Raw genomic sequence first — 15,496 nt, forward strand, 5'->3', positions numbered from 1 at the left:
TCTTTAAAAAAAATAAAGGTTTAAAAAATGTTGTTTGGTAATCATTCATAATTTTAAGGACCAAATTTCAAGCAGAATTACAGCATCCAAATTATAGAAAGTTAGGCAAATATATTTCATATTAACTTTGTTCATGTTGTATGGAACCAAAGAGTTTGTGCTGGAGAATTTTAATAGAACACATGAAATTGAATTATATTTTATCCTAAGGTCCTGCCCCTCTTTAGAGAAGAAAAGATCTGCTTTCAGGTAAGAAAAGTCCCTTTCTTAGGATGGTACAGGCAGACATTTCAGCCTAGTTATAATATTGAAATGTGAGCATGAATTTAAACATTGTAGGTCCAATTGAGGTAGGTTTTTAAAAATCATTAATAAAAGTTCTAGTACCTAATGAAGTTACTTTAGCAGAAAACAGTATTTTGTGTTCTAGAGCTAAACTCAACATTATACGTGATATTAGAGAAAATTTCAGAACTTTTACCTCGTTTTGTTTTGTTTTTCTCCTCTCTTCAAGAATGTTGAAGGTATCCATCTCTCCTGGGAACCTCCGACTTCCCCTTCTGGAAATATTTTGGAATATTCAGCCTACTTGGCTATCCGCACAGCACAAATACAAGATAATCCAAGTCAGCTTGTGTTTATGAGGATTTATTGTGGTCTTAAGACATCATGTATAGTAACTGCCGGGCAACTTGCAAATGCACATATCGATTATACATCCAGGCCTGCCATTGTGTTCAGGATATCAGCAAAGAATGAAAAGGGATATGGACCAGCTACGCAAGTTCGATGGCTTCAAGGTAACAATAAAAAAGCACCTTTAAATTGAATTTTTTTTTTTTTTTACTGAAGCTATTGTGATGATTATTTATTAGTAACTGGTTATGAAGATTTGTCATTTAAAAGAGTATTCTCTGTATTTCTAGCACTTATGAGTTTGAGTTTGTAAGTTGTTCTTAAAATGTATTTGCTCAATTTTAGATTCAAATAAACATAGAAAAGAAGCAAAGACTCTCTGAAAATCAGTATATGGATTCGTCCTTACAGTTATATAATTGCTTTTCTATAAAAGAAAATAGTAAAATTAAGATAAAAGCTAGAAGGCTTTATTACCCCAATATCTTTTCTAAAGGCCATGTAACTCAGTCATCCTAGAGTTATTGAGATGATTCTAGTAACTGGCTGTTGTACACTGTGCTGTCTTAAATAGTAGTAGATGTTCTCTCCATTGTAAAAGGCCCCGTCTTTGAGTACTCCCTCTAACTTTATTATTCTAGATAAGCAGCAGTCCTCTTAACAACTGTCTTCTACTGAATAATATTTGTGATACTAATTTTAATAAGCCGCTATTTGATTCATTTCTTTGTCTATAGTTAGCAAAGAGCTTAAGAAATTACAAAAGAAAGAAAGAGGTGAGTTTAGAAACTCTGGTTTTGAATTTTTATTATTGTCCAAGAATCATAGCAAAATACAAAAAGAATAATGGGTTTTCTTGATTTATACCTGATATATTGGAATATATTTTTTGGCCAAAGCACTTAACTTACCTGGTTCTCGATTTCCTCATTAATAGAAGAGAGAGTTAAAAGAATTTACACTTAAGGTTTCTTTCAGCACTAAAACTCTCTATTTTCATCAGAAGCAAAGTGTATCTGTGAACATTTTAACATCTTTCTTAATGGCTCTAACTTTGCTTTTGCTGAAATTAATAAAATGTTCGAAATTTAAAATTTGAAATTGAAGTATTTATGTCCTTCTTATTGCAGAAAGAAAGAAGCACCTTAACAGGACACAAATTTTGAAATAGTGTTTTAAACATTTGTAAGATTTTTGTAAATGCTCTAAATGTTTTATTTTTGCATTGTTTTTACCTCAAAATTGTATAAACTTTTTTACAACCGAAATATAAGCATTAGACAGCTCACTCAGGTCCCATTGCAACCTTAAAGATATAGATAGGCATTATGAATCCTCTGCCACGGGTAGCTTGTTTTGAACCTTTTCGGAATGTCACGGTTCCACTGCCTGTTCAGATCTGGATTGGAAATACAGAGCAATAACTTCACATAAAGTATTTCACACTAGGAGCTGCAATAACTGCACAGGCCCAGGCCTATCTCTTTTATATCATGTAACCTTATGCCAGTTTAAGTTGACTGAGTAGCTGTGTCCTCGAGCTTCACATAGAATACTCCCAGCCAAGATGGATTTAATTGTGCAGAATTGATATATATGTATGTTCCAGTTACTAATTTAAAGTGTATAGAATATTTTAATATATAATTTTTGTAAAGAACTGGGATTTTTATACTACAGTATTTGTAATTAATGTGTCTCACTAATTAAGTTTCTCTTGAAGAAAATATGCAAACTGTTAGACACATGATGAGTGATTTCCAAACTCTAAAGGTAAAATAAATGCACTACTATGGTGTTGTTAGAATACCTTTTTTGTGGCTGTATGAATCTTTAATCTTTAAATGTGTATTTTTTAAACAATGTTTACAAGGAGCTTCTCTGGTTTGTTATGTCAGCATCTCCCTTGGTGAGAGCTTCATTCTGCATTTGTTAAATTCATATGCTTTGCTTTTAGCATATGCTTGCTTTTTGCACTAGTAGAATTTTAACTTACCTCATTATTATGTTTGTAATCATTTGTATAGCTTCCATAATATGTCTGATATAGGCTAAACAAATACTTAACCAAAGTTAAAATAAATGGTAAGCAATTTTGCACATATTAAATGCTAGGATTTGTTTTGTATATGTGTGTGTTTAGTTATAAAAAGAGTAAGAATGGAAAAAAAAGAGTAAGAATGGAAAGGGATAGTATATGTTTCAAGTCCAATTATTTTAATGATCTGTTGGCTTTATTAGAAAAAGGTCTCACTTTTAACTCCTTATTCTCTGCATTAATTAACAATTTGCATCTTGAAGCACTTCTCTCAATGACAAGGACGAAGTTGACTTTAAGCAAAGAATAGAATATTTGTTTGAGTGTGCACATTTATACCTATTTAGTATCTGGTTGTTTACTTTGCTTACATGCCTCAACTGTGCTGTGAACCTGTAGTTCTAACATACAGCTAATTTTCTAGTGAGAAAGGCAGTCTTTCTGTACCAAGGGATTTGTGAAAATAACAAATGTTTTTTACTTTGAGAACTAGCCCAGATTCTGTCACAATTTTTTGGCATTTGTACATGAAGCACTGGTCACATTTAGTGGTGACTGAAAAATGCCATTGAGAAATCTCTGTGGCCGGACATTCATAGTTAATAACAGAGCTTTGAGCTGCATGTTCATGAATAAAATGGACTAGCATAAATAATAAGAGAAGTACATTTGGCTTCCTATGATTGGCACATTTTCTAAGTGAGGCTACCTGAGTAGCAGTGGGCTAGATCATGCAGATATCTTTCTTAAGAGGATTTATGCTGAGTTAAAGGACTTTCTCTACTCCTCCCTGCTGGATAAGCAATTCAGATGTACAAGCCTTTGTGCCACAGTCCTCTCCCTGGGCTCTAAAACTTTGGTTCACATAGGTAGTAAGATTTTGATGTTGCATGCTCTTAGAATTACATTTTCTAAAGAATTGTATTGGCTTCATTTTAGTTTAGTAAACTGTTTTGGTAATTTAACTAGAAGTAGAGTATTATAAACTCACTTTTATCTGCATTAAAAAAAAAAAACAGAAATAATCTGATCGCATGTATGAGGCCCCCTTACCCTGTAACCCATTTATATAAATACAATCATCTATAAGAGGGTAACACCGTTGATCTATTATTTCAAAGACTTGTAGCGTCACAGAGATTTGTTCTGCTTAGAGATATGGTCTATAACTGAAGGTATTTTTATTTTGAAAAATTGCAGCACTTGTAGCATAAAAATCATTTGTAACATTGGCTATGAAGAGACAATTAGTATTTAAAGTTACTGTAGTAATATGACCATGAATGAAATAGGTTGCAAAATAGACTTGGTCTCTGACTGCTTAAGGTATAACTGACAGTTAAGTTTTCCAAGACTGATTTTAGACAGTTTTATGTATCATGTACCAATGATGTGTAAAATAAAGCACCTTTCCTATTATAACCAATTACAGGTGTTATTATTTTGAGCTATATGAGAGAAAAATTAGTGATGGCAGAGTAAATCTGTAGAAATGTTGATTTTATGTTGTTCACTTAAAAGAACATAGGCAGTCTCGTAAAAAATAGACTGTGTCCCAAAACTTTTCATGTCAGTGGATTGTGTTTGGAGTCATATTCTCATAGAAATGTAAGGCAATATATTCCTAACCCTTATTGTGGCTGAGTTAGTAAATGAAAAGGCACATGGCTCCAGGAAACCAATCTGAACTGTTGTCACCTCTTTTTTGTTCTTTATTCACTCTTAATCTTTGGTCTTTATGCTTACCCATTTTAATTTACAGCAGTGAGATTTCTGTCGTGCTTCTCCATCAAAATGGCTCTAGCAAATGTCAGGGATAACTTCTCATTTCCCAAATCCAGTGATTACTCTTGTCTGTCATAACTTAACCACTCCCTGGACACTTGGACATTTTCTTGGTTTCTGTGATACCGCTTGCTCTCTCTGTACCTTCTCCTGTCTGTGGTCCCCTTTTCCACTTGCACCTGCCTCCATTTTTTCAAGAGTCCTGTCCTTTTTCAAGATTTCACTATGAAGCCTTTCCTGACATCCTCCAAATCTAGGTAGATTTGACCACTTCTTGTGCTCCCACTACTCTTTGTCGAGCCTTCTGTCATAGCAGCCTAAAAAACATTGTATCTGTACTTGTTATTGCTTTCTCCCTCTCCCAGAATGGTAGGTCTTTGAGGCAGAGACTGGGTCTTTATATTGCTTACATATCAGCCATTTTAGCTGATACTTAAATAAGTTAACACATAATTAAAGGGAATTGTCACCTTTACATCTCTACATATTCTCCCTCTCCTCTCTCAAATTGGGGTCAAAATGGGAGGGAGGCTCTGATAGGGAAAGAGATTTTTGCAGACTTAGTAAGCCTCTGGAGGAAATACTAACTCCAGCTTTGTCTTATCCTACCCTGCTCTTACTTAGGTTCCTAAGAGAAGTTCTGGGATAAATAAATGATGTGTCACATTGTGCCTGGCTAAAAGAGATGTAATATAGGTATGTATAGATCTCAGGCAAAAGTGTTTTATCTAAAAAGATCTGAGCATTTAGTGAGATTGGTGCATGTTGCTGGGATTATGATTTTTAACATTGGATGATCCAGAAAATGAGCTAAATATATTTCCAAATTATTTCCTTGTAGCAAAGCCATGGGCAATTGTCTAACATTAGAAAAAACCACGTACCTACTTAATGTTTAAGCATGGGGATTGCTGCAAGACATGGGACACCAGCATTAGTACGTATCAAGTCAGAACACTATTGTCACCTCTGAGCTTATAGAACAAAGGATTCTTACCCTACTAGAAAACAACATGACACTGGCATAACTTCCTTACACATTTCCCAGTTACAGTTGGGAGTCCCTGTAGCATTTCTATAACTCAGAAAGACTTTTTTTTTTTTTTAAATCATGCCTGGAAAAACATGAACTATCACATTCTGGGGAGAAAAAAATTCTATGAACTGAATGAAAAAAAGAAAAGGCTGTAAAATCCAAGGATACCAGCCTCCTTCAAGATAGATTCCTGTATCTCATTAGTGTCTCTTTGCTTCTTTCCTGTCCTCTGAGGAACTAAAATTTTAAAAATGTCTACTTGTGAGATTGTTAATTTCAGCAAGGTCATCTGAAACTGTGTGAGGTTCTTTTGTGTATTTAGTATCTTGGATGAATTGAATTGAGCAGCCTGGAACTTAAAGGTCATCATATTCGTAGTCTGATGACCACTGCTGCCATGAACCTCACATCCACATCTTGAGAATACAGGGTTATAAGGCATTTGGCCTTAAATAGAAAGCAGGCTTGGAGGTTATAGGTATGAGAGATGGAAGCAATGGAAGGATTCGTTACTTCCTAATTAGATTTCTCTGGTTCAACCAAAAGTCTTTGCAGAGTATTTAGAGATATCAGAGTGTTTACCCCTGAAGATAAAAGTGTAAAAAGTATGAGTTGATGGCATATCAGATATGAAAGCAATTGCAGAGAAGGAAATGGTCCCCTTTCTACCCACTCCCCCTTTTTGGTCTCCTTACCATTCAGAGACAAGAAAGCTAAAGGAGGGATCCTTGGGTGGCTCAGCGGTTTAGCGCCTTCCTTTGGCCCAGGGCGTGATCCTGGAGTCCCGGGATCGAGTCCCACGTCAGGCTCCCTGCATGGAGCCTGCTTCTCCCTCTGCCTGTGTCTCTGCCGCTTGCTCTCTCTCTGTGTCTCTCATGAATAAATAAAAATCTTTAAAAAAAAAAGCTAAAGGATCCATTGTTCCTCAGTGTGAGCAGTGAGGAAAGCAAAGGAGAACCTGCTGTGTCTGAGCATATACAGGTTAAAATTTTGTAAAAGGTAGGAGCTGGTGTTTGTTCTTGAACATGGAATAATTCTATCCACTAGTATAAATCATGGTCTAGTAAATGTCCAGCTCTGATCTAAAGGATTATTCATTCCTTGTATCTGAGAAGATAGAGTGGAAATTCCTTAAGAACTTGAGAAAGGTGCCCTCCTAATTTCTCTGTTTCTTACTGCAGAGGGAGGAAAAAGCTGCAGATCCAATACTGGCCTTCCAGAATAATAAAAGTGCAGATGTCCCACGTATAGGGCAGCATAGCATGTGAGACAGTGGGCAGCGTCCTGAAGGTCTGACTTTGTGACCCTGAGCGCTCCCGCTGCCTCTGGGGGTCCAAGATGGTGGAGTAGCAGCACCCTAACTCACTGTGTCCTGTGTTTACAAAGGTGTCTTGCCACCAGTTGCAGTATAGCACCCCTGGTGGCCTTGTCCCTTCCAGTTTAAAGATGGGTGAGATTTTAGGTCTTGTAGCAGCTGCCTCTGGGACTTTAAAAATAGCTACAGCAATGTCTGGAACTTTCTGATGAGTTGGCACACCTGTGTTAGATTAGACCCAGCTGGGGAGTTGGGACCTGGAGAATACTTTTTGACTTCCCCATTTCCTGGGAATGGGTTGCAGGCCTTTTGTTGCCAGGCCTAGTCAACCTCTTGAAAACAACTGCCTCACCCAAGATAATAACTGTAGCTTGCCCTGTTTGGGTAAAGGGGCTGGATCAAATGTTTCAAGATCTTTTGTTTTCTTTTTTCTTCTTTTCAAATTTTGAAATTGTATACCAAATTAATAATTATTTTCCTGAATCAGGAAAAATTGCACCTTAACTGTGTCTTATTTAATCTGCACGATGGCACTGCTAGCAATGAGCCTGGCAAAGACATGATTGCAAAATTGTTCTGACATTTGTGTGACAAACCTAACACCTGTTATTGATCAATGTGGAGAAACAATAACTACCATGCACTTTCTGTATTTTTGGATTACTTTGTATGTAAGCACACTATTAGGAGAATGTGCCAAAGGGAATCTGTATTATTGAAAGTCAACAGAATTCAGTAAAGAGGCAGGGTCTTTGTCCATTATTTTGGAATTTGCATCACCTGTCTTTTTTCTCTGCTTTATACAAATGATTATATCCAGTGAACAAAGTAACCAGTTAACCAGAATCAGACTAGTGACTGATTCAACTTGGCAGAGCAGTCCTGTAATGCTGCCATCTTGTGGGATCCTGACCTTTGGGAGCCTAGTTAACTTCTGTAAGGAATAGCCCATACTCGTTCCTCTTTTCCTATTATCGGCTACTTCTCCCCATCAGTTGAAATAATTAGCTGATAATCAGTACACAGCAGTGGCTAAAATATGGGGAGATATTCCCTTTGTTGATGAAATTATGTGGTAAATAATCGTATCTTTTTTCTTTTAAAATATTTCTTGCAAAAAAAATATTTCTTGCAAAATAAAGACATGTGTTCAACTTTCAGCATAAGAACTAGAACATTCTCAGATACCCAGAATCCTCCCATTTGTCCTTCCCCATACATCACACAAGGCAAACATTTTTCTGGATTTTTTTGTTAATAATTCCCATGTTTTTATTTATGGCTCTACCATCTCTATATGTATCCCTAATAGTATATTGTTTAGACTTACCCGATTTTGAACTTTCATGTAAATGCTTTCATGCTGCATTATATCCTTCCGTGACTTTTCTGACATTGTTTTTGAGATTCCTATCCCTGTTTATGCATGTAACTGTATTTCACTTGTTTTCACTGTTGTGTAGCATTCCATTGTATGCTAAACCACGGTTTGTTTATCTGTTCCTCTGTTTGTGGGGTTTTGGATGGTTTTCCATTTTGGGCTATCAAACAATGCTGCTCTGAACATTCTGCCAATTACAGTGTAAGCTCCATGAGGGTGAGGATTTTGTCTATTTTGTTTGATCTTGTCTGTTGAGACATTCACAATGTCTGGAACAATGCAGAGCACATGGTAGATGCTCAAAAAATATTTGAGGAATGAATGAGTTCTTGTATATGTCTCCTGGTGCACATGTACAAGATTTGCTCCAGGGCACTTGTTTTCAAAGTGTGGTTGAGGTACCCTTAGGTTCCCTGAGACCCTTCTAGGGGGTTTGTGAGGACAAAAATATTTTCATGAAAATACTAAAACATTTGTCCTTTTCACTCTCATTTTTCATGAGTTTAAATATTTTCCAGATATGATGACATCTTTACTCTGAGAACTAATCAAGTGCATTCTTGTGTATAACTGTGTTTTGAAAATGCCTCTGGGGAGATCCCTGGGTGGCTCAGCATTTTGGTGCCTGCCTTTGGCCCAGGGCGAGTACCAGGATCGAGTCCCACATCGGGCTGAGCTCCCTGCATGGAGCCTGCTTCTCCCTCTGCCTGTGTCTCTGCCTCTCTCTCTCTCTCTCTCTCTCTCTCTCTCTCTCTCACTGTGTCTCTCATGAATAAATAAAATCTTTAAAAAAAAAAAAAAAGAAAATGCCTCGGTTTTAGTTTCTAATATGGTAAAAACGGATAAATAACCCATGGGAAAAACATCTCTTTGAAGTCCTCAGTACTTTTTAAGGATATAAGGAAACCTCCTTGCTTGAGACCAAGCATTTGAGAACCACTGCTCTAAGAAGCAGGTTTTACTTGGTCATGCTAAACTGTTTCTTAAAGCATTTGTACCAGTTGGTATTCCCTTGGCGATGGTTGAGCTCCATTGCCCCATATCTTAGCAAACACTTGGTCTTGACTCTCTTTTATATTTGCCAATTGGGTGGTGATTACATTGTGTCTTACTGTGGGTTTAATTTGCATTTCCCTGATTACTAATGAAATCGAGTGGGTTTTTTTTTCATATATGAATGTGTTTTCTCTTATGTGAAATATTTATTCATATCTCTTCCCCATTTTTCTGTTAGGTGTGTGTCTTTTTTTCATTGATTCATATGATTTCTTTATACATTCTGGATACCAGCCAGTCCTTTGTCATGTATATATCTTCTCCCAGTTTATGTATTACCTTTTGTGATTATATCGAATCTGTTGATCAGCCTGGAGAATATTGGTATCTTTCCAACAATGTCATCTTAACCAAAAACACTGTTTCCATTTATTTGGTCTTCTTTTAATAACTCTCAATAAACTTTAATGATTTTTCTCCACAAAGGCCTTCTTGTATTATATTAAATTTATTCCTAGGAATTTTATGTATTTTTAATGCTATAGTAAATTTTTTTAAATTATAATTTCTGTTCTAACTGGTCGTTATTAACATAATGTTGCTATGTGTTGATTTTGAATCCAGCAACCATGATAAATTTTTATTTATTTTAATAATGTATCTAGATGTTCTTTTGAGTTTTTTTATGTAGTTATTATCAGCAAATAGTGACAGTTTTCTTCCTTTCTGATCCTTCTACCTTTTAAAAAATTTCTTCTTTCATTTCTGCACTGGCTATAACCTGTAGTGCAATGTTGAAAGGAACTGATAGTGAACATCCTTGTTTTAGCCCCAATTTTAAGGGAGTACTTTCAGATGTCAACTCAGTATTTTTTCATAAATGGTCTTTATCAGTTAAGATTCTGTTTCTGGTTTGCTAATAGTTTTATTTTGAATGGATGTTACATTTTATTGAATGCTTTTTTCTCATCTATTTAAATGGTTTAATGTTTTTTAATGTTATGTATTAAATTATGGTGATTGACTTTTTAATATTGAACTAGCCTTTAATTCTAGGATAAACCCAAGTTGGTTGTAGTATGTTTTATAATACATTGCTAGACTCAATTTGTCAATATTTTGTGTAGGATTTTTGCTTCTGCATTTATTAGTAAAACTAGCTTTATAAGTACTCTACTTTTTATATCCTGTCCTGGTCTAGATTCAGTATTCTAGCCTCCTGAAATGAGTTTTTTGATTGTCTGGAAGAGTTTAAGATTGGAACTAGTCTTTAAAACCATTTGATCATTAAGAGATTTTTAACTGTTGATTCCATTTCTTTAGAGAGCACAGGAACATTAGAATTTTATATTCTTGAGTCAATTTTGTTAAATTTAATAAATTTTGCTGAAGATTTCACCACTTCATTAAATTTTTTTTGATATGAAGTTATCCATTTTACTTTTGTTTTTAGTTTCCACAGCATGTGTAGTTATGACCTGTTTTCACTCCTACTTATTTTGTAAAGTGCCTTCTCACTTGATTAATCCTTCTAGACGGTTGAATATTTAACCCATTGTTATTTTAAAAGTAGATTTCTAAGTGTTAAGGTGGCTTATGCTGTCTTAATCTTTATATTTTGCCAGAGAATATGAGCTACAGTATTTTAATTTTCTGAAATTTGAGACTAGCTTTATGATTTATGTGATCAGTTTTCATATATGCTCCATGTACACTTGAAAAGAGTACATATGTATGTATGTATTCCCCAGTTGAGAACTTTATTCTAGATTTTATAGAAGTTATAGGATCTCATTATGATAGCTAGATTTCTCAATTTCTCTTTAAGTTACATTTGCTTTTTCTTTGCCATTATTATTAGATGCCTAAATTTAGAACTTTTGGATCGTCCATGGTGAATTAAACCTCTAAGAATTACGTAGTGATTCTTATCTCTATGAATACTTGTTGCCTTCATCTTCGTTGTTACTTACTGTAGAAATATTTGGTTAGTTTTAATCTGAATATCCGAGATCTTTCTTTGGCCTTATGTTTTGAGTTTGCAAGAGACACATGCAAAGATAAGGCCAAAGAAAACCTGCCTTTTTAACTAGATAAGTACATTTGTATCTATAGTGATTACAAACATAAGTTGGATTTATTTCTAGGTCCCTGTTGTCAAAATGTCTTGTTTTGTTTTGCCCATTCCCCACTTCTGCCTTTTCTTTTTTCATTTTCTTATTCTTTTTTTCCCTCCTCTATATTTGTTGGTTTATTTTCAATTCTTATTTTTTCTTACGAGTTCTATCTGGGTTATAAATCTTGCTTGTCCTCTGTGTATTCTTTTGTTCCCTATTCATATTTTGCATGCTTCTTTCTATTCCTTTACTTATAATCAGTTTTCCTGTGTTGATTCCAATATTTTTAAAAATATTTTATTTATTAATGAGAGACACAGAGACAGACATAGGCAGAAAAGAAGCAGGCTCCTTGTGCTCCTCACGGGAAGCCTGATGATGCAGGACTCAATCCCAGGACCCCAGATCACAACCTGAGCCAAAGGCACTCAACCACTGAGCCCCCAGGTGCCCCTGTTGATACCAATATGAAGAGTCTTTGTGGGCATTTCTATTGTCTATTGTATAAGCTGTGTTTTTCCCCATTCATGGTGCCATTTTACTTTAAACTTACTTTCGATAGAAAATAGGGATTTTTTTTTTTTTAAGTATGGGCTAAAATTGACACCCATAAGAGAATGTTTGCTCTGCCAGACACCCAAGGACTACCAACCTGAGTGCACTTTGTTATCAACTGGAAGGTCTGGGATTTCAGATCATGAACCTTGAGGGCTGGCCTGTGATTATGAATTTGAGGGAGGTGGTTATTTATCCTCCTCCACCCAGCACCGAAATTGAGATTGGCAATATTCCTTGCTGCCCACTTCTGTGGTGGCCCTGCCAGACTCCAGCCTAAGCTTTATGTCCAGTCCACCACCCAACTACTGCTAGTTTAGTCTCCAGAGTTCAACAGAACCCTTCGGGCAAAAGCAGGCTTTGGTGTGATGACTTACCTCACAGGTTTCCTATTTTCACTTCATTTTTATGGATTTTTGCCTTACTTTCATAAAGTGTTGTATTTTAAATATTTTATACTACTTAATGGCATGTTTTATTCAGCATCTGTTTTTTGTTGTTTTTAGCATCTGGTTTTTTGAACCAGGCCTTATCGAGCGTGTCTAGACCACTTTACTCTCAGAAAAGTAGGCTAAGTTAAAATTTGTGGCCTCTGTGTGGCTCAGTTAAGCGGGACACTTGGTTGTGAGATGGAGCCCATGTTGGGCTCAACACTGCCAGTGGAGCCTGTTTAAAATTCTTTCTCCTCCCTCTGCTCCTCCCCTGTCTCTCCCCGCCTCTAAAAATTAAAATTTGTTTTACTTTGCCCTTGACATGAGTATTCCTACTCATGTGGGAGTCTGTAGTCTATAAAAAATTATAGGATGCTTAGTTCTGCCTTTTGTGCTGTCCTGCAAGGTAGCACTCCTATGCTGTGGGCACTGCTACTTGCAAGGTTAGAATGTACACAAAGAAACCATATTTTTAAAGTTATACTTTTCCTCTGCCATTTTCTTAAATGTCAGCCCAAATATATTCCTTTGTGTTCTTTGATTAGTGATTGCTTTGGTCTGAAAAAAGGATTTGGTCTTGGTTTCTTGCAAATCAAACATTGGGCATTGGGCATCTAGAATGATGCATGAATAGGCCTCTTGGCATAGCTGCTCTGGCTGTAAGGCACTGTTTATAATGGTTCGTCTTTGCCTAGCTGTGTATTTTCAACCAAGTACCTAGTGCTTAAGGTTCTGAAATCTCTTTCATTCAGATGTACTCTGAAATTGTGCCCTGGAAAATAGGTGAAGACTTACTATTTGCTCTTAGAGGATGCTCAAGGAAGACTCAAATTATACCTGGAAAAGACAAAGTTTATGCTGCAGTGTCAGAATATTTTAATCTTCAGTATTGTTGTGCAAGATGGAGGAATTACTTATCAACTTGTAATTTCCACCCCTAAAACTAATACATAGCCATTAGGTTTCTACAGACAAAGCCAGCACATGTTGACTATTTGGCAAGCTTGCTGGCATTCACCTTGGCAAAGGAGGGTTTACAGTAAGGTGCCTTGCATAGATATCTACTTTGCAGCGCAGAAGGAAACGTAACTGTGTCACGAGGCAAGTTTACATTCTTTAAAGGTAATGGCTAGAAGCCAGAGAAAAGCATCCATCCCAGTGCCATCTGTGGCCATGATTTGAAGAGATTCTGCCTTATGGTTTTAAAATCCCTAAAATCAGGTATAAAGAGAAATGTAATCTTGAAAGAAATTTCTGAGGGGCTGTGGCAGCCAGCAAATACTGTGTACAAACCTACTCAGGTTTAGGTGGTGACATTTTCCTGTATTTGGTAATTAGTATGAAACAAAAGTTTTAAAGGCTTTCCTGATGAAGCTTAAACTAAAACCTGAAGGATGAGCGAGACTTAGCCAGGCATAGGAAAAGAAACCATGTTCTAGGCAGAGGGAAGAATACGTGGGTAGAGGAGGCAAAGAACATGGCAGAAGGAGCCAAGAGATTGGGGTGATTAGAGCATAACAAGCAAGAGAAAGCTAAACTTGATGAAGAAAGCAGAGGAACATTTCCAGCTTTAAAAGAAACCATGAATTAAAACTAAACATTTTTCAGGCAATATAGTATACTTCTTTAAGAAATAAAATTAGCTGAGATTATTCTATTTTTTACTCATGAACACATCATGACTTTATACTGAGCTTAAGATCAATATACATAAATTGTTACATAAACATAAATAAGTTGCCTAATTCAGAGAAACCAAAAATATACATTTAGGATAGCTCAGCTATTGGTATAGATCTTACCTGATATCATTTGAATGATTCAGAAATGTACTTTATCACCTAAAGCAACATATATTGTCTTGTTTTGGACTGTTGTAAAATAACTTTCCCTAAAGAGAAAATATATAGATGTTTAAAACCTTCTACTATAAGACTTTATTCCTGGCAAATGGGAGAAGCTATTTAGTTTATCATGCTTAACTTCTACCACTGCAGAAATCTTTTAGTTGGGCCCTCAGAACTGTGTTCAGTTAGTATCAGTAGAACTGATACTCCTTTAAATCACTAAGGCAATCTAGAAAACAGACAATAAGGCATATTTTTGAAGAAAGGAAAATACTGCATAGATATTACACTGTAGAAGGAAAAGAAATACAAACAGCTTAACACATCATCATACCCAAATGTATGACACTGGGAAGGTAGCATTAAAAAATAATAATTCTCTCTAGACTAAAGCATCTGTTACAAGGTAGTGAGGGGAGACAGGAGCTATTCAAGTCCTGTTACGACTTAGTCACTGAAGCCCATTTCTCAGATACTCAGAAAAGCAGTAGCTACAAAGTTATAAAGAAAACACTTTTAGGTTATTGTAGGAGTTTATCTACTTAAGTTCTAGAGGAAGAAAACATGACATTTAATGAAATGTAACACAGGCCACGTAAAAAGGTGACAGTACCTCCCAGATGCATAAAAGGAGAGCATGTGTGTGACACATGCAGAATGTCAGTGTTCTTTCCTAGGACAAAGGCCATATAACCCAAAGTTGACCTGATTTCACCTAAGGTTTTATTACTACCATCAAATTATTAAATTTAGAAATTTGTTTCAGTTTATATTGATAATTAAACATAGTGCAATCTTTAATTTTAGAGAAAGAATCTGGTAACCAAACACCAAATGCTTTTATCAGTTATGTACTGGATCAAATGGAAACTATTTCAGAAATACACTACTATGGAATTATCAAAAGCATTAAAATTTTGTGTGTCTGTTAACCTTAGCAATTCTATTTCTAAGAATTTAAGAAAATAGTCATGGATGTACACATGATTCAGTGAAGTATTTTTAACTGTGAAAAGATGCATATAGTCAAAATGTCCAATAGAGGATTAAATAAATTATAGTTCAGCCATACTAACAGAATAATAAATGAATAAAAATAAAAGACTATGTAATGACCTGGGAAAGATGTTTACAATATATTGTTAAGTGAAAAAAAGCAGGTTACAAAACAGTAAGCAAGTATGAGCCCATTTTTATAAAAATATACATATTTAGCAAAGTAAGAGGACAAGTGATATTTACCAAAATATTAACATTGGTTATTTCAGCATAGTAGGATGATAGTTGATTTTGCTTAATGCCCCCTCCCCCTTTTTTGCCTATTTGAATTTTCTATACTGAAATTAAATGGGAGGGTAT

General features: G+C 35.6%; 1 protein-coding gene across 1 annotated transcript in view; it reads left to right on the forward strand.

Moving 5' to 3' along the window:
* Positions 1 to 4,100, forward strand: part of HCFC2 (host cell factor C2) — a 34,459-nt gene extending 30,359 nt beyond the window's left edge. The window contains exon 15 of the mRNA XM_026013009.2: positions 515 to 4,100. Coding sequence (XP_025868794.1) covers positions 515 to 829 — 315 coding nt within the window. The 3' untranslated portion in view covers positions 830 to 4,100. The remainder of the gene's footprint in view (positions 1 to 514) is intronic.
* Positions 4,101 to 15,496: the final 11,396 nt, after the last annotated feature.

The sequence above is a fragment of the Vulpes vulpes genome, chromosome 10 (assembly GCF_048418805.1).
Source record: "Vulpes vulpes isolate BD-2025 chromosome 10, VulVul3, whole genome shotgun sequence".
In the NCBI taxonomy this organism is placed as follows: Eukaryota; Metazoa; Chordata; class Mammalia; order Carnivora; family Canidae; genus Vulpes; species Vulpes vulpes.